General features: G+C 44.4%; 1 protein-coding gene across 7 annotated transcripts in view; it reads right to left on the minus strand.

Annotated features, from left to right (window-relative positions):
* The window catches only part of ADD2 (adducin 2), a 109095-nt gene that overhangs the window by 14837 nt on the left and 70033 nt on the right, over positions 1 to 24225 (minus strand). For all 7 annotated transcript variants that reach the window (XM_049651646.1, XM_049651643.1, XM_049651642.1 and 4 more), the window contains exons 5-13: positions 17976 to 18127; positions 17495 to 17575; positions 14882 to 15031; positions 13429 to 13572; positions 11409 to 11507; positions 6756 to 6932; positions 2752 to 3009; positions 1683 to 1802; positions 700 to 789 (exon numbers count right to left, since the gene is read on the minus strand). In XM_049651646.1, coding sequence (XP_049507603.1) covers positions 700 to 789; positions 1683 to 1802; positions 2752 to 3009; positions 6756 to 6932; positions 11409 to 11507; positions 13429 to 13572; positions 14882 to 15031; positions 17495 to 17575; positions 17976 to 18127 — 1271 coding nt within the window. The remainder of the gene's footprint in view (positions 1 to 699; positions 790 to 1682; positions 1803 to 2751; positions 3010 to 6755; positions 6933 to 11408; positions 11508 to 13428; positions 13573 to 14881; positions 15032 to 17494; positions 17576 to 17975; positions 18128 to 24225) is intronic.

A 24225-nucleotide genomic window follows, 5' to 3' on the forward strand; every position in this document is an offset into this window, starting at 1 on the left:
GCCTGATCTAAACTATCTCAATTTACTCTGCAGAGGGGAACAGTTCCTGTATTTTCCCCCTTCTTACCACTAAGGAATATGCCATGCCCACTGCTACCTTGCAATGAGTAACAATGATTTTCAACACAAACCAGAATTATGATCTTCACCCTTTTTGCTAAGCACTAGTAAAACACTGTCCTATCTCAGGCATGGAAACTTTATACTTTCTAACTCTATGTGGGTTTGTGTGGGCAACTAACTGCCCCTAACTGAGCACCAGTCCTTATATACATGCCTTCCCTCTGTGAGCACATGAGCATCTTCCCAGCGCTATGGCCTGATGATGCCATATCCACGCACAGAGGCCAGAAACGCTCAGGGCAGGCGGGCCTGGAGCAGCTGGGAGTCACCAGCCACCCTCCTGTGATGCCCACTTGCAGGATACCAATACAGGGCAGAGTGGAGTTCCATGGGTAAGGCATGGAAGTTAGCATCCCTTCTGAGGCAGGCCAGGCTCCCCTGCCCAGTACCCAGAGAGAGCAATTAGACACTGTCCCTGGCCCTCACAGCATCCGTCTTGTAGCAAGAGCACCAGCGCCCCGAATCATGGGGGATGGTGGGCATGAGGACTCAGGGGTCCTGCTGCCCAGCCCCAGGCACTGAAGACCCAGAAGGCAAACACGTTTCCCCTCCAGACAGGGGCAGCCTCTGCTGTACCGGGCTTCGACTCTTCTCAGCGATGACGCTCGCCAGGAGCTGGGATTGAGGCCCCGCCGACTTCACATCTTGTCGGTTTTGTTCTCGAATCTGTGTGGCAAGGGAAGGGGAGAGTGAGCTTGCTGTTCAGTGTCACAGAGTGGAGTTTGGGAGGGAGCATTTGGAAGGCATACTGGTGTCCAGCGTGTTCCGTGACTAGGGTCTACAAAGGTCCTTCCAGTGGGGTGGGGGCCTGTCTCCTCTAACACAGTGTGTGCCTTGAAGAGACAGTCTCCATGTCTGCTTCAGGGTGAATGAGTAGTTTATGTAAAATACCAGATTCTCATGCACTCTGAGGAGGTCATTTTTAAGAGGTGAACAAGGCATAGTAGCTCCTTGAAGGAGGTCCTCATGTTTTATCGAAGCCCCTGAGAAATTTCTTTAATATAACAGATTCCCGGGGCCACCCCACAACCACTGAATCTGAATCTGTCTGTGGGGAAGAACAGGGGATTGGCCGTGGAATCTGCATTTTAAACAAGCACTGCAGAGGGTCCTTGAACCACACATTAAATCACCATTCTGTGATTTTACCTTTTGGGGGTGGTCTACTACAACTTAGTTCTTAAAGTAACATGAGAAATATGAGTGAGTGAACTATAAAGCAAAGGTCGAGAAATAAACAGAAAAGATTTTGAAATTTTAAAAATGAGCCAAAAGAAAAGTAGCATAAAATTCATAAAAACTCAATTTGTGGGCAGGTTTCTTAGACATATCTAATGTCTCAAGCAAGTATCTGTGTCTGAGGGTTATTTAGGACCACATAAGTACAGGAGTGAGCACAGCGCTAGAGTATGGCCAATGAATAGTAGCTTCTTCCCCACAAGAGGCATCTGGGGTGTTAAGACAGGTGCACCCTGGGAACTCATCTCACGTTTGTGAGACCTGAGACTGCTCCCTGCTTGTGGGAGAAGCGATGGCAAGGCAAGCAGCTCCCACCTTACCTTGTTCCGCATGTCCAGCACTTCTTGGGGGTCGGTATAGAGAGGCACAAATTGGTTTGGGTTTTCGATCCGTATTGGCATGCCACTGCTGGATTTCTCCACTTCATCAGCCTTCATCCACTGAACACATACAAGGCCAGGTGGGTAAGGCAAAGGAATAAAGTCACCATGTCCTCCCCCATGGCCCACCCCCTGAGATCTGGGCCATGTGGCCTACACAGAAGGTCAGCAGGCCTACATAAAGATGTTCTCTCTTCTTGGGTCTCTTTCATGTCTGTCTGTTTCCCAGAAGAGACATGGGTAACAAACGACCCAGCTGTCAAAGAAGGTCCCTCAGGTCAACAGTCAGTCATAAAGAGCACTGGAGACTAGGGCTCAGAACCTTGACAACCAGCTTTGAGAAACAGGTAGCCACTTGAGCTTCAGTATCAAAGGACTTAATGATTTTTTAATTTGCAGGGCTTCATTTTTTTTTTATGAAGAGCTATTCTATTTGGCTGCTAGTTAACTTTAATGTTAATGAAAAATCAAATTAAGAGTGGATGTGTATGTATGTGTATGTGAGAGAGAGAGAGAGAGAGAGAGAGAGAGAGAGAGAGAGAGAGAGAGAAAGGAAGGAAGGGGGAGAGAGAAAGAGAAAGAGAGGAGGACAGAGAGAGAAGAGGGGTGGGGAAGAAGACTACATAATAGAAATTAATATCCCACCTGCCTCCTGGGTTTACATCGGATGTACAGTCCAAATGTTGGATGGCCATGAACTTTGCAGAAGCCCCCTCTGCATGGGGGAGCAAGAAGCAAAAACCAATTGTTCCTAGGTTGTGTGCTGTTGAGAGTGAGGTCCAGCTGTGCCCTGGAGAAATCTGCTCCTCAGGCCCCAAAATCTCAATGCAGAGGTGCAACAAGGTGGCCAGAGATTTTTGTGGGCATGAGCAGCTGCTCCCAGATGCCCAATAGGAAGCCCTAAAGGGAAACTGTAATAACCCAGACCTGGGGATATTTGTTCTGTTCCCCCTTTAAAGCTGTCTAGCCCACAGAGGTAGCCAGGCACCCTCCCTCCTGATCTCCTTACTGTGGTCTTGGGCCGGGGGCTGCCCATGCTCCTCTGGACCTCGTCAGCCACGTTGACCCGTAGGTAGGTATTGGGCGTGTTGAGCCAACGGGTCTTCTCCTTCTGCTGTTTTTGGGCATGCTGCCGCAAGGCAGGCATTGGGACCCCGTCCTCCTCAAACACGAAGGCTGTGACGGTGGCTGGAATCTCCACCTCACTTTTGTGTTTGGTTTTCTCTTGAACAAAGGGATAGCGGTATGTGTAGCCTGTTCTGTAACCCTAAACAAGACAGAAATAGAAAGAATCACTTACTGTGGGGAAAATGGCCTCCATGCACATATCCCACACACACTTGTCCCTTCTCTCTAAGGGATTCTGTTTAAACCAAAATCTCCGTAACACAACATAGGCCTTGCTGTTCCTTTTTTGTGTTTCAGAATTGCTCCCTCATCCTGATCCCCCAACATCTTCCTCCCTTCACCCCAACAAGCCCTCTGATTAGAGCTGAGAAAATCCCTAGAATCCCAGACAGGGCTCCTCACTCTAATAGTGCCTCAATTTTTCATCTACCCCAGTGGTTCTCAACCCTGGCCACACTTCGGGATCACTTGGGAGCTTTAAAAATGCTGGTGCCTGGGCCCCTCAGAGCTGCTGATTTCCACGGACAGTGGTGCAGTCTGGGATGCAGGATTTCTGAAACCCTCCCAGATGATTCTAAAGTCAACCTATATTTTCTCGACTCCAAGGCTTCTTAACTATTTCCTTCTTAGAACCCTGAAATCGGACTCAAAAACATCCCTGCTTCTAAGCAAGACCATATCCCAAGGTGGAAATAAGTGATGATTGGTTGAGAACATTCAGTCATTTTGCTTGGCAGCTTCTGAAGCAATAATTTCTTGACTTTGCCTACCTTCTTCCTTTATTTTTTTAAATTAAAGAGGCATTAAGATATTTTTATGATTGTAAAGGAAATATAGACCTATCTAGAAAAATCAGGCAATATGGAAAAACATAAAGAAAAATGGGGGGGGGGATGTCTTGGGGGCTCAGTCGGTTAAAAATCTGACTCTTGATTTCAACTCAGGTCATGATTTCCTGGTTCATGAGCTCGAGCCCTGCATCAGGCTCTGAGCGGACAGTGTGGAACCTGCTTGGGACTCTCTCTCCCTCTTTGTCTCTGCCCCTCCCCTGCTCTCTCTCTCTCTCAAAATAAATAAACATTAAAAAAAGAAAGAAAAAAGTGGGTTTTATATAAAAATCTCATCCCCAGAGAAAACTAATAAAAATCTTTGTGGCCATCTCTGTAAACACACACACACACACACACACACACACACACACACACAAATACACATATATATGTAAGTATATACATAATATATAACTATAGGATACATACAGTAATTATATATAACATATATAAAATAGTATATAAATGGGACCATACTGCATAAACAGATTTATAAGCTGCTTTTCTAGCTTACCAATGTGTTTTTGGAGATTTTTTTTCATGTTATTGAACCTATAAACACACAGAAACCTTTTTTTTTTTAATTTTTTTTTAACGTTTATTTATTTTTGAGACAGAGAGAGACAGAGCATGAACAGGGGAGGGTCAGAGAGAGAGGGAGACACAGAATCTGAAACAGGCTCCAGGCTCTGAGCCATCAGCACAGAGCCCGACGCGGGGCTGGAACTCACGGACCATGAGATCATGACCTGAGCCGAAGTCGGACGCTCAACCAACTGAGCCACCCAGGTGCCCCAGAAACCTTTTTTTTTAATATGAAATTTGTTGTCAAATTGGTTTCCATACAACACCCAGTGGTCATCCCAACAGGTGCCCTCCTCAATGCCCATCACCCACTTTCCCCTCCCTCTCACCCCCCATCAACCTTCAGTTTATTCTCAGTTTTTAAGAGTCTCTTATGGTTTGGCTCCCTTCCTAACTTTTTTTTTCCTTCCCCTCCCCCATGATCTTAAGTTTCTCAGGATCCACATAAGAGTGAAAACATATGGTATCTGTCTTTCTCTGCCTGACTTATTTCACTTAGCATAACACTCTCCAGTTCCATCCACATTGCTACAAAGGGCCATATTTCATTCTTTCTCATTGCCACATAGTACTCCATTGTGTATATAAACCACAATTTCTTTATCTATTTGTCAGTTGATGGATATTTAGGCTCTTTCCACAATTTGGCTATTGTTGAAAGTGCTGCTATAAACATTGGGGTACAAGTGCTTCTGTGCATCAGCACTCCCACACAGAAGCCTTTAAACAGCTACAGAATATGCCAATGAATGAATATACCATAATTTATCTAACCAATAGTGGTAGATACTTTGTCATTTTCAAAATATTATAAACAACCCTGAAATAAGTATCTTTATACATTTAACCATACTATCTATAAAAAATAGTAATTTTGGGGGCAGCTGGGTGACTCAGTTGGTTAAGCGTACAACTTTGGCTTGGGTCATGATCTCACAGTTTGGGGGTTCGAGCCCCATGGAGCCTATTTCAGATTCTGTGTCTCTCTCTCTCTGCCCCTCCACCTCTTGTACTGTTTCTCTTTCTCTCAAAAATAAACATTAAAAATTTTTTTTAATAGTAAATTTGTTTCCTTTTCAATATTTTATTTTTATGCCTCCCATTTTAGATTGAGGTCCAATATTATTCTAGAATAATATTAAAAGTGCTGACAGCAAGAATCATTGTTTTGTTTCAAAATTTAATGGAAATGCTTTTACTTCTACTTCTAGTGTTTTACCATGATTTATTTTATCATGTTAAATGTCCTCCTGTCTTAACAGCTATATTTATAAGTCGATATATTTTTATCAAATAACTTCTGATACTAAAATGACCAAAAGGTTTTTATCCTTTGACTCATTAATATCATAAAATACATTTAAAAGATTTATAATATTAAACCATCCTTGAATACTAGGAATGAGCCTTCACTTGGTTATTAGGTATTATTATTCAATGTTATGCCAGATACTATCTGCTAGTGTTCAGAAAGCATTTTTCATCAACTCAAAGACTGGTCTGAATGTATTATGATCATTATGGTTTTGTGTCCTGTTTTCATCCTCTGAAACAGTGTAAGATGGCACAAGAATTGTCTGTTTCTTAAAGATTTGAAAGAATTCCTGTATGAAACTTTCTGGCTCTGGTGCTTTACTTAGGCATGGATTACTCGGCACACGAATGTTAATGGGAATTATATTTTCGTGTGGATTGTATTTTTCATCATTATAACGTGGTCCTCATGGTCAGTCTCATAATAATGTGGAGATGGTTTGGAGGGACTGGAGGCAAGGGGAAAAAGATTAATTATCACAATGACCTGGACACAATAAAGAGGGTCCAAGGTAGTAGCAATGAGGAGGGGAACATGAATTAGATATAGAAACGGTCTAAGGATAGGTTTCATCCTTCACTTCTCTGAGCAATCAATGTTATAGTCTCTTCCTGCAACCAGTACCTCATGGTGCATGCTTTCCTCTTGTTCTCCAATTGTCCCCTGTTTATAGGTCGTATCATCAACTAAACTATTAGCCCCTAGAAGGAAGAACGTCTTAACATTCTTTTGTATCCTTTCAAGCCCATTCCTGGACACATACCAGTTAACTCCTTGCAGGATTGATTCGTTCAATCATTATGACAGCATGTTGTTAGAATACTGCTCACCAGAATAAGGAAATTAGTATATTACGTGTTTTCTACATTAAAATCATGAGATAAGAAAGGCAGAACTAACCACAAAGGAGTGAACTGAGCCACAATATAAGATGGCATCCACAGCCCTTAGAAGGGGTGGCAAAGGCCATCATTTAAGAAGACTCAACTACTATTAGAATGACCACAAATTCTGAGTCAGGTGCCAATCAATGAGGCCTTCACAACTTAACCCTGATGCTGGCAGTTCTCACGCCCACCTTATTGTCCCACTGACTGGTTACAGGGGGCTGAGGCTCAAGAGACTGGCCTGAAAGGACAATGGCACAAGACTCACCAGGTTGTCCAGCATCCTCATGAGGGCCTCAAACTCGTGCTCCCCCAGCCGGCTCTTCTGCATGGGTCCGAAGGTGCTCCCTGCCCACTGCACAGAGCCTACTTCGTGGGGTCGGTGCTTCTCCTGCTCCAGGAGGATGAGGTTCTCCACTCCCCCAGCGCTGGACAGGGCGGACACCTGCGGCAAAGAGCAGAGAGACCTCAGTTTGTGTGTGTGTGTGTGTGTGTGTGTGTGTGTGTGTGTGTGTGTGTACACATGTCTAGAAATGTGAGCTGCATGTGACTTTTTCCTCCCAGAGGAAACTTACTGGGCATGCACCCATTTCCAGGAACAGAGGTATTAGCAATTTCTTCTTAGTGTTAGTTCTTAGAGACTACAGAGGAGGAGGAAATCACGCAAATGTTAAACCTTAAGAATAAAGCCATATGGAGGACTCAAAAGTTACCTGGGATACAGACCAACCTCAAATTGTGATTATTTTGCAGGTGGGGTCATACAGTAAGATCAGAAAGGGCTCCAAAGGGGCTTCAATTCTTGTCTGTAATATTTTATTTCTTAAAGAGGAAAAAATCAAGTAAAAAGGCTTTTACTTTTTAAATCTGAGTGGTGAATAGTGGGTGTATATTCTATTATTCTTCTGCACCTTTCTCTTTCTCTCTTCAAAATCTCTCCCTCTGTTGTTTTTTTGTTTTGTTTTTGTTTTTTTAGAAAAAAAGTCACTCGAAAGAAAATAGGCTAGCTTCGCAGGCAATAAAAAACATCAGAGTAGCCTGATGGCCTGAATTAACAGGTCTAAAGGAAGAATTCATCTTCAACAGTGGTATTAGTTGGTCAAGGAAACCCAGAAAAAGGAGATACATGATGTGCTGGTAGTACACAGCCGGGCGCTGTGCAGGAGTCAGGCAGCTTCACCAATGGACTTGGAGTATATGTCCCATCATGTCTCCATGGAAAGGGGCTATATAACAAGTGGTTGCAGGCAATGGACTCTGGGTATTAGGGCAAGAGGTGTGTGTATACAGCAGGCGATTTTAATGATCCTAAAAAACATTTCCTAATCTAACTAATCTCCTTATTTCCTAATTCTATATTCATCTAATGGTACATTCTATTTATTCCGTGAATCTGCCGCTCGGACATAATTGGTTATGATTTGGCTTCCAGGGTGAGTCCACCAACAGGGAGAGATGGTGGTTTCTGAGTATTATAGGTAGTGAGCCATGTGTTTTGTGCTGCAAATCTGATTGATATTTGATATCTCTTGTAAGCCTACTTATTCTAGGAGAATGCTCCGATTACATAAACATTCGGTGTTCCAGTTTTTACTGAAAATAAAAGTGTACAATTTAGCTTGCTGGCAAACATAAGCCTATGAAACCATGAGGCTCTGGGATACACCCAGAGTGTGTTAAATTCACCAATGTAACAAATGGCTCCCACGAGATGTCCTAGAGGTCAGCCAGGCCACCCCTGCAAGGTGATCCCTGTCACCCTGTGAAGTGGAGGGAGCAAGAACACTCATTTTCCATTCCCTCTTCATCCAAGACATGTGTTCAGTGGAAGCCTCCATTTTTATCTTACAAAGATGACTCCATATCCTGGCAAAAACAGAGACTTCAGTAGGCATTTACTCCCCTCTCCCACCAAAACTAAATGTCCCTGTCCAATATCCCTGGAAGATGCTCAGATCCGTGCCTACTGAGGTAGCCTACTATACTGTTGTCCAAATGTGAGAAGGGTTACAGTGAGTTCATACAGATTGCATTGAGTTCAAACCTCCCTCTTTGTTACGTGCATTCACTAGTTCCAGTTCTGCCCTCTGTTGCTGTATTTTCTAATGCTGAAGTCCCTCACACCTACACTGGGGCCGCATCGTGGGAATGCACTCTCAATGGCCATGAATTCCAACTGGTAGATCAATTACCTAGTTCATCGTGGGTCCCTATCTAGCCAAGGCAGGGCTTTAGCCCTGGGACCGTGAAACCCTGACTTGGAGTGCAGACTGTCAGTTGATGTTTCCCTGGCTGACTTGGAGTGAAACCCTGACTATCAGCTGATCTTTCCCACTGACCCTCATTGCCCCAAGAGGCAATGCAATGTAGTGTTTAAGGACATGGACTTGGGACATAGGCTGCCTGGGTTTGAATCCTGGCTCTGCTACTCACTCACTGTGTGACTTGCAGCAGTTATTTACCCTTTCTGTGCCTCAGTTTTCTCATCTGTAAAATGAAAATAGTAGGATCTACCTCATGAGTATTATGTAAGGCAATATTCGTGAAGTACCTAGAATAGCACCTGGTACATAGAGAGTGCCACATAAATGTTTATGATAAATAAATTCTGAGGTTTTACTATGAAAGAAACAATATGCCCTGGGGACTAGTCGTTATGGAGGAGGAAAGAATTGCCCACATCCTTACAAGAGCTGACTCCTTCCACCTCCCTTCCCTGCCCCCCATTAGTTTCCATGGTGATGGGTAGCAGATGGGGAAGAATTGCCTGAGCTTCTTCCCATCTGCCTGTAAGCAGAGCAGGGAGCTGCCTCTCTCAGCTGGGGATGACCCAGATTCCTAGAACCCCAAACTGATGGAGAGCAATGAGAACACTCTCCCCAAGGTGAATGGACTAGGCTTTTAGCCTTGAACCACTAAAATGACCACAGCCACATTTGCTTGTTTGCCAAGGTCACTGGGGGAGAAAAGCAGGCCCACAATGGAAATAGAACCTCAGTCCTGGCTGTTCAACTAGAAATGACCTTGGCCAGGGGCTGCAATCCCAACAGCATCTGTCAGCCCCTGGGATCGTTCATGCTTTAAACCATCCACACTTCTGGTCTAATCTTGCCTGTTTTGCTTCTATACCTTCCAGCTTCCTCTCTCTCTCTAGAAGCTTCCCTGTTCTACAAGCTGGGGAAAAAAGCCACTGGAGCTTTTCTGGGGGTTATTTGGCTCCATTGCCTGATGCACTTTAACAAGGTCACATCGAGTCAGTCCTGACTGAAAAGAAAGTGACAGCAGGCAGGGCCAAGAGAAGCAGCTGGGGCTGTTGGGGCCAGTGGCTGACAGCTCTGCGCTTTCATCCCCTCAGCTGCTAGACAGCCATCCTGCCTTTGGTTAAACTGCACAGAGGCCATTTCTTAGTGTGGAGCAGTCTTCACCATGTGGGGGGATACATGGGCATCTCTCTCCATTCATTTTAGGTCCATGCTGTCTTTGCAAAGTGATAAGAGCTATTTTCTCATGGAAGCCTCTTCTTCAGCAGGAAGGTGGGGAACTTGTAAGAGCTCAGATATGGGGGGAAACAAAGTGGGCATATCAGAGGCTCTGCCAGGTTCTAATGTCAGTCATGGGACAGAGCTCAGGGCCAGCATCTCTGGTTGGGGTAGGGAGGCCACCGCATCTGAAAGGTACTGCCTTGATCCTGGTTCTACCTTCACCTTCTCCGGTTCTGACCACTGCTGTTTGGGGGGTGGGGAGACTTCTTCTAACACCTATTCATCATTGTCTTAATAACTGTCCTCTCAACTTAGGCCTTTAAAAACCTTTGAGAAAGGTGCCACTTGTAGTCTCCACCTGGGATGCTTCTAGGATTGTCTCATTCTTCTGCCCACCCCTCAACTCCCAAGACAAAGGCAGGCCTTCTGTCTGTGGCACTGCTCTGCCTAGACAGGCCAGAAGAGAGCAGACAGGAGACCAAAGGACCTTGCAAGGAGCTGACTCATCCTGGAGCAGTTAGCCTTCCCGTGTGTCAACCGAGTCCTAAAAATACCATCAGCAACACCTCTCCTTGTCTGAAAGGCCCCATCCTCACAAGGACTCCACAGGCCCCATGTCTCCAGGTGAGGAAACATAGGCTATGGAAAGCAAGTCCCCGACCCAAAGGCACACATCCCAGAGCTGGGAAGGATGAAGTCCATTCAGCTTGCAAGGCCACCTTCCTCACCCCTGACAGCTTGCCACACTGAAAGGAGCATGTGTTTGGGTTATCCAACATTATTTTGTTAACTGGCAGAACTATAGGGTTTGTGCTTTCCTATTGCTTCTCCACCAATTCCTCTAGGGGGCCCATGATCACTGACACTCCCCACCCACCCTCTATCCCATCGCTTACTAGTTAGGGGAACTTTGTGATGGGCTCCCTGGACATTACTTTGGGGATTCCCTGGTGTTCAGGCTTGCCATGTCAAACTTCACCCTGGCCTGCTCTCCACTTCTCTTTCTGGGCTGGACCATGTTAATAGTATTTGCAAACTATACCCTCCAGGCAAAAAAAAAAAAAAAAGACCTACCAAATATGTCTATTTGGCATAGCTAGATGTAACAGTTATACCCCAGGTAGGACCTGAGCATGGTAAGAACTTTTATATGCCCTATTATGGTTTCTACCACCGTCCAATTGATGGGCCTACAAAAGTTCCCTGCCCTGAGCACTGACCCTCAAGAGGTAGGCAATGGTTGTTAGATAACAGTGATAAATATTTTAAAGATGCAAAACTGATTCTAATTGTGCAACTTTAGAAGGATAAGGTGGTTCCAAGGCAGAGAAACAGGGCAAGGCTTTCAGATGGCTGGCTCACAGGACTCCTTAAATCACAGCCAGGGGGGCCTGCGTCAGAGGCACTCTGGGGCCCACTCCCCAGAGGAACTTGCTCACCTGTATCTCACATGCAGCCTGCAGGTGGAAGACCTTATAAAACGCCTCCTCCACGGTGTCACCTAGAGCAACCACTCCATGGTTTCTTAGCACCAGGATCTGCAGAGGAGCAAACGGCCAATTAAAACTTCAAGTCTTTTAAACTTTAGTTAAGAAGGAGCGATTTTTCATTTATTCCAGATCAGTTTCCATATCCAATCCCAAAGCACCCTCCCTACCAACTCCTTGTTCATTCTCCCCCTACAAACATTCCTAGCTACCCCACATGTAATATTAACCCGAGGCATCATCCCTAAGAAATGGAAGATGCTTTGTAAAACTGAGACTAGGTAGCTTGCTGGATTTCTTTGGGCAATACCTGGATTTTTAGGCTTTGGAGGGCTTAGAAATCTAAAAAACTGGTGTCTGTTAAATTGAACAAAATTACTTGATGTCCAATATTAGGGACTAACCTCAAAGGCAACCTCTGGATCCTGTGACTTGGTTGACTTGGAAACCAAAACCCAAGGGGGTGGCTCTCTCAAGAGGTGGTTCTGAAGAAACAGGTGAGTCATGTCACCTCTTTGGACCTCAGGTCTCCTCTCCATGAATTCGGTGATGTCCTGCCAGCTCTAAGACCCTATAGCTCTGTGAAAGAAGCTGTAGTGACCTTCTACTCTAACTCTCTGGTTTTACAGAAGAGGAAACAGAGGCCTAAAGAAATTGAAAGTCTCCCAGCTAGTCAGGGGCAGAATCCAAACTAGAACCCAGGTGTTTTCACTGTTGGTGCAATGTTTGTGAGTCAGCCAGGAGCAGGGAGATAAAAGGGGTGGTGGTGGGGGAGAGAAACAGAAATGAATTTACACTAAGAGCCTGACTCCCCAAAGTTCAGATGCAGAAACTGTTCCTTGGTTAATTTTATCTTCAAGAACTCTCTGAAAACAGATGATGCCCACTTAGTAACAGGAACACAGATCGGTGTGTTGGATTTGTCCTTGCAGACCTCGGCTGAGGCCTAGTGGCCTCATCATCACAGTCTCTCTTGCTGAATGAAAACAGCTGGAGTTTTTTTCCCCTCAAGGGAAACAGGAAGGGATGATGACTCTGGCCTCCAAAAGACTTTGTAGATAGCAAATGCCCCATGTCTCAAACTCTGACAGCATTTCATAGATGTGAACATTTCCTCCTTCTCCGGGCATTGCTAATGAGGCATTAGAGAATGTCAGGAGAGAGTGGCAGGGATTTCTCCTCTGTGTCAGAGATGGGAAGACAGGGGCTCTCAGACTGGAAATGACTCAGGCAGTGAGTGCCTTTTGAGGACAGGAACAAGCATCCATCAGCCCAGGCTCCGTTCCAAAACTTCCTGTACTAAGCTGGCCACCCCTAATTATTTGCTGTTAAAATATAGGTCTTTAGATTTAAAAAAAACAATAGTGAGACTCTGTTTCTATCAAGTTAGCAAAAAAAAAAATGATAACAAGTTTAGGAAGACTAGGAAGCAGCGTTCTCACATACCAGATGCTGGGGAGGAGAGGGCAATTTGCCTATATGAAGTAAGAGTTCTAAAATGTGCATCCCAGGCATTTATCCTAAGGATGCAGTCTCAGGCATACACAGAGATTTAAATGAAAGAATTTTCATTGCATGTTGTTCATATCAAGGAAAAATTCAGGGGAAAAAACCCTCCAAATGTCCAACTACAGAAGACTGTTAAGGTAAAATGGTGACACAGCCATTCATATAATGAGGTATATTTTAATAATTTAAAATAGTGATTTAGAAAATAATAAAACACAACGGTATTTACTGGATATTGCTAAGGGAGAAAGGAGAATATATTTTATGATCCTAGTTTTATGAATATATGCGACTATATTTCGAGTGAGCACCAAAATCTCAGGGTAGTGGCATATAGAGAATCTTTTTTCACTTTTTTGTATATGTGCAACTTTGAAACATTGTCCACTGAACATGTGTCACTCACGATGTAGGCTTTTGACAATCCCACCCCAGAGTGTCTTCCCGGAACAGCTGAGCAAACCTTGCAGGTGGGTCCAAGGCACTTCTGCAGGCTGATTCGATCCGCTTCCTGCTCCATCCCACCATTGAAGTCATAGTAGGCCATGTCCCCCACCAGCAGGGCATTGTGGGAGACAGGCAGGAGGCCGCACTTCATGGCCGACACCTTCAGTGAGACAGTGGAATGGTTAGCACCTGCAGCTCCCCTAGCACCACCCTCTGCCTCTGCTGCACCTGATTGGGTCTGGCTTTCTGCTTCCTCTGATGTCTTTCCAGATTTCCCAAATCTTACCATTTTGATAGCAGCCATGTCAATATACCATTTTCTAAAACTGCTACAGAGAATGCCCTTGAGAGAGCTGATGCTGCTGCCCACTCCCAGCTCTTCTCTTGTCCTAGGACTCGGGGAAGAGGCTGGGGTGAGGCAGGGTCCAGGGTCCTCTGGGATGGGCTGGTGGAAGTCCTCAACCTTGAGGTCAGGGCAGAAACAGGGAGGCTCACTGAGAAGCCCCGTCTCACTCGTGACAGGGCAATAAGAGCACCAGGGAATAAGGTTAAAATCCATGCCCCACACCCTGCCTTTTATTAAAAGCAAGGGCATGGAGAGATTTAGGAGAGCTTCTTGCCTTTGTTCACTCATTCTGCCCCATGAGTAAGCCTGCAGAAATGGACACTCAGCACACATATATCATTCAGTCTTGGCCCAAATTCTGGAAAATCTGAATCCTCATAACTAGCGTACTTGGTAGAAAAAACCCGAGGCCAGTGACAAGTCTGCTCTGCCCCTGTAGGTATGAGGCCTCGTAGTCAGAAAGATGGGTTGAAGGCTGGGGAAACATCCAGAACTGGTTGGTGGTTGCCTTTCCAAGTGACACTGCTGCAAGTGTCTTAGGTACACATGGGGAAATTACCAGAGCCCTTGAACGGACAATCTGATACTTGAGGGTATCGCTTCTACTCTCTCCTGGTTTTCCTTGCTGCAATCCCAGCTCTCAGCCTACCTTGGGCAATGAGGAGTGGACAAGTCCAGGTTCCCACTGTATTACCTTTTATCAAGATCTCTCCTTACTAGAGAGAGGGGCTGGGGGCAGGCGTCAGCCCTTAGTCCAGTAGGAATGACCTGAACAGAAACTCAAGAGATGCCATTACCTGGGTCAGTGGTGCTTGTGTGTGTGTGTGCAGCAGGGTGGGGGATGCAGTAGAGCAGACATTACACATCTTTACCTTATCTCCCCAAACCAAGACTTTGGTGCTTAGAAAAATGGAGAGGATTAGTGTCCCCACGTTGGGTGTTCCCTCTCCTCAACTTGGCCTGAATTCCAGGAAATCTTTCCAGAACTGTTTTTAAAAAACAAGACTGCCACCAGCTTGGGGGGCTTAGGTCTTTTCTCAGGGAGAACCTCAGAGAAGCAGGTAGCAGGGGTCTGCCGCCAGCCTCAGGGTCTGAAATGCCGGCCTAAGGAGTGGACACTCACGGCTGCGGTGGCTGGCGTGTGCAGGTGGATGATGCAACGCACGTCGGGTCTGGCTGCGTAGATGGCCGAATGAAGACAGAAGCCCGTGGTATCCACTGGGAAGCAGCTGCTGCCCTTCTCCACCACCTCTCCCAGGATATTCACCTTGATCTGGGCCAATAATGAAGAGAGACTGATGGCCACAGGGCCGGCAGAGGCCCTCACGAGTCTCCCTGCCTGTGGGCCAGCATACGCCTACCCACTGTATTCAGACATTCCAGCACACCAGGAGCTAGGGCTGGGCTTGGTGTTGGGAGAAAAAGAGACCTGGTTTCTGCCCTCAGTGAGTATACAGGCCAACAGGCAACATGGGTGATTATAATTCAGCAGGAAAAATAATACAGCAGAGTTTCTCAAACTTTACTGGGTATAATAATCACCTGGAGATCCCATCAAAATGCAGATTCTGGTTCAGTAGCCAAGAATGGGGCCCAAGAGTCTACATTCCTAACAAGTTCCCAAGTGACACTCAGGCTGTTGGTCTACAGACCACAACTTGGGTAGAGGGGCTAGAAGACAGCCCATCACAGAATTCTCTAGAAACAGATGGAAGGAGTCTTTGATCCCAGTAAAAGAAGGAGATCAGAGAAGTCTTCCCAAAAGAAGTAACATCTGAGATGTTTTCTTGTTTTTTTACCCTTTACTTTGAATTTTTAAACATACACAAAGGTAAAGAGAGTAGTATAATAAACATCCATTTACTAATCACCCAAAAGTTAGGTCTTAAAGGACAGGTAGAAACTAGTCACTGGTCTTATAATATAATCTGCTTCTGAGGCCAAGGAGGTAGTAGGTGTCATGGCTAAAAATCACACATTCATGTGATGTGTGCGCGCACGCGCGCACACACACACACACACACACACACACACACACACACCTAATGGTGGCTCTGGCTGGCTCTGCACACAGTCAGGCTGTGGTGTTCCCTGCTTAGCATAAACAGTTTCATGGAACATCACCACTAGAGAAGGTCACTTTGTGACACAGCAAGACAAAAGACTATTCCTTAATCATGCTTAAGCATAGACAAAAACAACCCTGTGCAAGTACAATCATGTCCACACCTTCCTGGCTAACGGGAAACCCTGGAGCTTCTTTATCAATGGCAGCTTCTGCCTCGCTCCAATCCCCCACTCCTGCCTCACAGAACTGCCCCTATGCCTGACATTGCACTATCCAAGGCAGCACCCTCTTCTTAGCACCAGCCAGTTGTCCTAATGTCACTTCTGCACACAGCTGGCAGGGTACGATTGCTACATGGAAACCTGGCCACATCACTCACCTGCTTACAGTGCTTCAGAGGCTCTACACGACCAGCAGAATAAAGCGAAAGCACCATAACAAGGCTTTTGGTGCCATTTATCATCTGGTCCCTGTCCCCATTCCAGCCTCACTAATATGTGAGCCAGACGCAGCCACTCACTGTCCTCCCAAGTGCACCATGATCTGGCATGTGTCTGGCTTTGTGCGAACTGTCTTCCTGCTGAGGACACAATTGCCTCTGCCCAGCCCCTCCCTGCTGTCCCAGTCTATGTCTGCCTATCCTGTGGTTTCCTGGGGACTCAGTTCATTCACCACTGGGTCAACCCAACTCCTTTGCCCCTCCTGCTGGGGCTCCCTAAGCTTCCTGCTATAGGAGAGCATTCTTCACTCTGAATTTACTTGCCTGCTCCCCCACTAGGCCACGAATGCCTTAAAGGCAGAGCCTGTGCCTCCTTGTGTCTTTGGTTCCAGTCTGACTCAACCATGACCTTGTTAGGTGGCCCTGTGCAAGTCACTTACCTCCCTGGGCATCAGCATCCTCTCTTCCCTGTAAAGTGGCCTTGGCAGTCCTCATGGTCCTGCCCTGCCCAAATACACTGTGACTTTGTCAGCTGGCTCTTTTAACTGCAAGCCTGGACTCAACATGTGAGAGTGTGTCAAGGCTGGCAGAGGCCTGGAGGTGGCACCCTCTGGCCTCGGCTGTGCAGCACAGATGGTGTAGCCCCCTGCAACCACTGGCCCTCTTCCGCTTGTAAGACAGTCCTTTCTACTGTCTTCCTTTTCCCACCCAGGAATCTTTCCTGATCAAGACCAACTTCTGGAACTTTCTTCCTACTACACCTAAAAGGAGCAAGAGAACCAAAAGGGGTCCCGGAAGCTATCTCGAATGGCACCAGCACTAGGCAGGTCTTGCAGAGTGCTTGAGAGAAAGTACTGGCTGTTGTTCTAATATATCCCCGAATCTAGTAAGACCTCCCCACTCCCAGCCTTTGGGGTCCAATCCCAGGCATAGGAAGACCCCATGTCCGTCTCCTCCATCTCCCCCTCCTCCTCCTCCTCCTCCTCCTCCTCCTCCTCCTCCTCCTCCTCCTCCCTCCAACTGCGCTTGTTGCCTGCACCTTGCATTTGGTCTCATGGTTGGGTTGTGCTATGGGTTTTCTGCTTCAGGGCCATGTGTCTTCTCTGGCCCACCAGACTGCAAGCTCCACAAGGGACAGAACAACAGCGGCTAATCTGGAGATGGCCTGTCACTCTAGGCTGCTGTTGTTTCAACAAGGAATAGGCAGCGAGATGCCAGACTGTACTCACCAGGCTGGATGCGGTGACTTCACTACAAGAAACTCCCTTAGGGCTAATCAGGAAGTGATCCTGTTCCTTGCTGACTCTCAGCTGGAAGGAAGACACATGTTGTCAGTGGCAAGGAGAGAGAGGGATCATTTCCAAGGACTCTCTGCTTGAATCCCCTCTTCCCCTGACTCCATTGCATCTAAAACTTCCTCCCAGGGACCCTTATCTCCCTCCAGCATATGAGAGATGAAGAAGATCCAGCCTTTATTTGGAACTGGGGCAATGGGCCCACAATAGGAATCTCCCAATGATCAGGGGTAGCCCTAGAAATAGGCTCCAGGAGTTCCTAGCTCCTTATCTAGAGAAGTGGCCACGAGTGACCACAATGGTTAGAAACCTTGAAAGGGCTCAGTGCATGACCATGCCAACAGCAGGAGTTCTCCCTTCCGATTTTGTCAAGGCCACACACAGTGCCCACCCCACTCCAAGATGCTCTCCTCACCGTAACGTAGGTGTCACTCAGCTGGGCCCAGCCATAAAGGTCTAAGAGACGGTACACGCTGCTGATCTTGCACCGCATGAGCCGCTCTCCCTTGGCCAGGTTCAAGGTGTCAGCTGTGTGGAGGTCATTGATGGGTGTCATCATGGAGAAGTCTGCAAGGAAACAGGGCGGGGACAGGGCAGCTCTCAGGGTCAGGGCTCCTGTCTGCCCCCCTTCCTTCCTTTCCCTACTCCTCTCCAAATTCTCACTGGCACTACAACTGCACAAAACTTCCACAGGCAGGGAATTAAATATTCTTTGACTCTTACCCAGGGGGAAAATGTCCATAGAATGGATAGTTGTGCCCAAGTAAGTCTTCTGCTTATTCAGATAAAAATGGCATTGCTTTTGATCAAAACTCATGGCAATAGTCAAACCACAGAATGGAGAGTTCTCAGAATGCCAAGCCTACAATAAATCCTGAAGGTGGACACTGAATAAAAGCAGAAGTAAGTTTCTGAGCAGAAATAGGGATATATTTCATCAACTAGTTTTCATGAAGAAGTTCCTAATCATTAGACCTGCTATATCATATTGTTTAAATTATATCATGTAATATAACTTCTCCTCTGCTTTAGAAACAGGGAAAATTAGAAAGCCAAGTCAGGCAGGAAGTCAATTCCTCAACCTTTTCTGACAAGTCATAAACTTCCAGAAGTCAGTATGGCTGGCTGAAAGGCTTCAGGCCTCAGGCAGGCCACATCTTTTCCCCTCTGGATGTGCAGTCCCTTGGTTACTTATGGTTCTTTCTGGGAATTTGGAGGGATGTGGAAAGGATTTGGAAATTGGCCTAGAAGATTTGATGGTCCTATCCTCAGGGTACCCAAAGGGTCTAGGGGTGATGTCCAGTCTATCCCATTAAAAATGATGACTGCTGCCTGTACACCTCCAGAAGGCATAAGAGGGTGTCTGAGACCAGCACTTCTGATTAGTATCCTGAAACCAATAAAAGAATCAATAGGAGAGGGTTCTGGCTTAAAATGATGTCTGGCTGGGAGCCTCCTGATGATGCCTCTCCCAGCATCTCACTAAAAACTTTAATGGATTCAAATGCCCTTTAGAAGCTTCCACCATCTCAATAACCTCACTACTACACAATGTGATATATGTCCTATATCAGGTTTGCCGTTAGTTGAAATGATGAGGTTGTTTGCAGAAGTGAGGGTGGATCAGGTGCTGTTGGGCCTATGTAAAGCAAACAGAACCAACCTCAAAACACCCCATGTCAGGAATATGCCCCCAGAAAGCCTGTGACCACCAGAGGGATACCTCCAGGGCATGTGTCCAGTAACCATGGTTGACAGAGAAAGAAGTGGCCCAAAGGCTCAGCTGAACTGGCAAAAAGAACAACAAAATTCTAAAGTCAACAATTTCTAATTGGAATTGACCAGTCTGGGATCCTTTCTTCCTCTCTGTGCATTCCCTAGACAAGCAATTACCTCTTTACTTCATCCCTAGCAGCAAGAAGGGAGGGATATCAAAAGCAACCCCGCCCCCATATAAAGCCAGGCAAGAGGGGCTATCCATGATTTCTTGGAATCCTTCTTTTACAAATAACTATGGAGTCCCAGGGATGGCCAGGAGGCCAGAATAGATCTAAAAACATGCCATCACATCTTCCGTGTCCTGTATCAGTGTCCCCCTTCCCCACTCCATGGAGCTTTGCTGTAAGGATTATCCCACCCACAGGCCCACGGTGGGAGAAGAGACCAGAAGCTTCCACCAGCAACTCAGAACCTCTGCTCTCAGGGTTTTAAGAGAAATAATGCTTGTTCTGACCAGCCTCACAAAAGTTAGGATACTGAGTGCCAGGTTTATGACTTAGATCTAACCAAGCCATTTACTCAAGGGACCTAAGAAAACACAGAAAAAGATGAAAACTCACTAACCCCTCTGGGAAAGCTAAGACTGAAGGACACACTATTGCAAAAAAAAAAGAAACCAAAATAAAAACACAGAACCACCACAAAATTCTAAGGCAAATGGAGCTGGACAAAGAACAACCTATCTGTGCGCGAATTCATGACTCTTGGAACCTCCCCTGTCCACAATCCCTGACTCAGATACCCTGGACATAGACTAATCAGATTTTCAGGCATCCAACTGTCTTTCTGACAGATGCTGGCCAGTAAGGCAGTAAGAATTCTGGTCAGCTCTATTTCTCTCCCAAAAGAAAGAGTATAAGGTCAGAGACATGAAAACGATGAGAAAAAATAGGATAGCTATGGAAGACAAAGACCAGAGAGTCAGCATACAGATAATTAGCATCAATATAACAGAAACAATTTCTGAACTGAAAAAGAGACCTGTGTAACTAAGTTATAAGGATTTACTACATGCCAGAGGGAAAAGTCCATAAAGAGAAAAAGCCTATAATTATATGCTTCCTGACACATTTCTGAAATACAAGGATAAGGAGAAAAAAATGCACAAACACCTACAAAAAATTTAGGTTACCTACAAAGTAACAAAAAAATAGGCTGTTTCAAATTTCTCTGCTATAGCAATAGATGCCAGAAGACAATGCTACAGGAGGTTTACTAACAAACAACACTAAAATAAAGTGACATAAAGCAGGTAAAAAGAAAACAGTCACCAAAACTATGCCCAGAAAATGTAAACAAAAATAAACAGAGATCATAATACTATTATCAAAATAGAAATCAGGGAAAGCACGTCCTTTTGGAATATTCATCCTTGGCACCAAGAAGGGAGGTATAACAAAAGCATAAGGAACCCAGACAAAGCCAGGCAGCAGAGGTCACTGTTGGGAGGACCATTGTATATATTATTCTACATGAAATAAACCTATAATGCATAATGAAGCTACAGCTATAAAGAACACTTTTGCTTTGGATAATGTTTCAGCAAGGTACAAAGCAAAAGCCATCAGAAATACAAAGATAAATGAACAGTAATCAAATATACAGAGGAAAACAACACAAATCTCACTTTTTATAAAATTGAAAATAATAAATGAAGATACAGATTAAACACTATGCCCTAGAGATAGAATCTACATATCATTTAAAAATTATATTAGGGCACAAAGAAAATCTCAGTAAATCCCCAACATAGACATTAAATAGGCCAAATTACCCAAACACAATGCAATAAAATTAGACATTATCAACAAACCTTTAAAATAATACAAATTAAACCACTTGGAAATGAGAAAGCACACTCCCAGACAGTTCTTAGAATAAAAATAAAATCAAAGCAGCAACTGCAAACTATCTGTAAATTAACAATAAAGGAAATACTGTGTCAAAATTAATGAGGTAAGACCAAACTTACATTCAGAGAGAAAAAATTCATAGCCTAAAATGTCTTTATTATTGAATTAGAATGAAAATAAAGTATTCATTTTATTCTATTCAAGAAAAAAATATAAATATCAAAATAAACCAAAGAAAACTTTTGGAAAATAATTAATGAATAGAAAAACAAAATCAATGAATTGGGAAACTCGAAAATTAGTAGAATACATAGATCCAAGAATTGGCTTATGCAAGATACATGAATAAACCAACACCTGGATTGGCTGTAAAAAGAAAGGGGGAATACACAACACCAGAAATGAGAATGGGATGTCATCTCGTCCATAACTGAAAGTTTAAATGGTAGAAAGATGGTACATCACTCTAATAATTTTGAGGCTCTCTATGAAATGAATCATTTATTTAAAATATATGGCCAAAATTTACTCAGGACGTAGCAAAATAAATTTTTTAAAGACCCTAGATAAAACTGAGAAAAAAAATGTTATCAAAAATGTTGCCTATCCACACGCCAGTCTGACTGTGGCCCCAGCGGTGGGCTGGGGGCAGACATCAGGTCGGACTGCGGCCCCGCCCACCAACTCCAGTTATACACCACAGCACAGGGGAAGTGCCCTGCAGGTCCTCACCACTCCAGGGACTATCCAAAATGACCAAACGGAAGAATTCCCCTCAGAAGAATCTCCAGGAAATAACAACAGCTAATGAACTGATCAAAAAGGATTTAAATAATATAACAGAAAGTGAATTTAGAATAATAGTCATAAAATTAATTGCTGGGCTTGAAAACAGTATACAGGACAGCAGAGAATCTCTTGCCACAGAGATCAAGGGACTAAGGACCAGTCACGAGGAGCTGAAAAACGCTTTAAACGAAATGCAAAACAAAATGGAAACCACGACGGCTCGGCTTGAAGAGGCAGAGGAGAGAATAGGTGAACTAGAAGATAAAGTTATGGAGAAAGAGGAAGCTGAAAGAAAGAGAGATAAAAAAATCCAGGAGTATGAGGGGAAATTAGAGAACTAAGTGATACACTAAAAAGAAATAATATACGCATAATTGGTATCCCAGAGGAGGAAGAGAGAGGGAAAGGTGCTGAAGGGGTACTTGAAGAAATTATAGCTGAGAACTTCCCTGAACTGGGGAAGGAAAAAGGCATTGAAATCCAAGAGGCACAGAGAACTCCCTCCAGACGTAACTTGAATCGATCTTCTGCACGACATATCATAGTGAAACTGGCAAAATACAAGGATAAAGAGAAAATTCTGAAAGCAGCAAGGGATAAACGTGCCCTCACATATAAAGGGAGATCTATAAGACTCGTGACTGATCTCTCCTTTGAAACTTGGCAGGCCAGAAAAGCTTGGCACGATATCTACAGTGTGCTAAACAGAAAAAATATGCAGCCGAGAATCCTTTATCCAGCAAGTCTGTCATTTAGAATAGAAGGAGAGATAAAGGTCTTCCCAAACAAACAAAAACTGAAGGAATTTGTCACCACTAAACCAGCCCTACAAGAGATCCTAAGGGGGATCCTGTGAGACAAAGTACCAGAGACATCACTACAAGCATAAAACATACAGACATCACAATGACTCTAAACCCGTATCTTTCTATAATAACACTGAATGTAAATGGATTAAATGCGCCAACTAAAAGACATAGGGTATCAGAATGGATAAAAAAACAAGACCCATCTATTTGCTGTCTACAAGAGACTCATTTTAGATCTGAGGACACCTTTAGATTGAGAGTGAGGGGATGGAGAACTATTTATCATGCTACTGGAAGCCAAAAGAAAGCTGGAGTAGCCATACTTATATCAGACAAACTAGACTTTAAATTAAAGGCTGTAACAAGAGATGAAGAAGGGCATTATATAATAATTACAGGGTCTATCCATCAGGAAGAGCTAACTATTATAAATGTCTATGCGCCAAATACCGGAGCCCCCAGATATATAAAACAATTACTCATAAACATAAGCAACCTTATTGACAAGAATGTGGTCATTGCAGGGGACTTTAACACCCCACTTACAGAAATGGATAGATCATCTAGACACACAGTCAATAAAGAAACAAGGGCCCTGAATGATACATTGGATCAGATGGACTTGACAGATATATTTAGAACTCTGCATCCCAAAGCAACAGAATATACTTTCTTCTCGAGTGCACATGGAACATTCTCCAAGATAGATCATATACTGGGTCACAAAACAGCCCTTCATAAGTTTACAAGAATTGAAATTATACCATGCATACTTTCAGACCACAATGCTATGAAGCTTGAAATCAACCACAGGAAAAAGTCTGGAAAACCTCCAAAAGCATGGAGGTTAAAGAACACCCTACTAACGAATGAGTGGGTCAACCAGGCAATTAGAGAAGAAATTAAAAAATATATGGAAACAAACAAAAATGAAAATACAACAATCCAAACGCTTTGGGACGCAGCGAAGGCAGTCCTGAGAGGAAAATACATTGCAATCCAGGCCTATCTCAAGAAACAAGAAAAATCCCAAATACAAAATCTAACAGCACACCTAAAGGAAATAGAAGCAGAACAGCAAAGGCAGCCTAAACCCAGCAGAAGGAGAGAAATAATAAAGATCAGAGCAGAAATAAACAATATAGAATCTAAAAAAACTGTAGAGCAGATCAACGAAACCAAGAGTTGGTTTTTTGAAAAAATAAACAAAATTGACAAACCTCTAGCCAGGCTTCTCAAAAAGAAAAGGGAGATGACCCAAATAGATAAAATCATGAATGAAAATGGAATTATTACAACCAATCCCTCAGAGATACAAACAATTATCAGGGAATACTATGAAAAATTATATGCCAACAAATTGGACAACCTGGAAGAAATGGACAAATTCCTAAACACCCACACTCTTCCAAAACTCAATCAGGAGGAATAGAAA

Source organism: Panthera uncia (genome assembly GCF_023721935.1).
Source record: "Panthera uncia isolate 11264 chromosome A3 unlocalized genomic scaffold, Puncia_PCG_1.0 HiC_scaffold_11, whole genome shotgun sequence".
Lineage (NCBI taxonomy): Eukaryota > Metazoa > Chordata > Mammalia > Carnivora > Felidae > Panthera > Panthera uncia.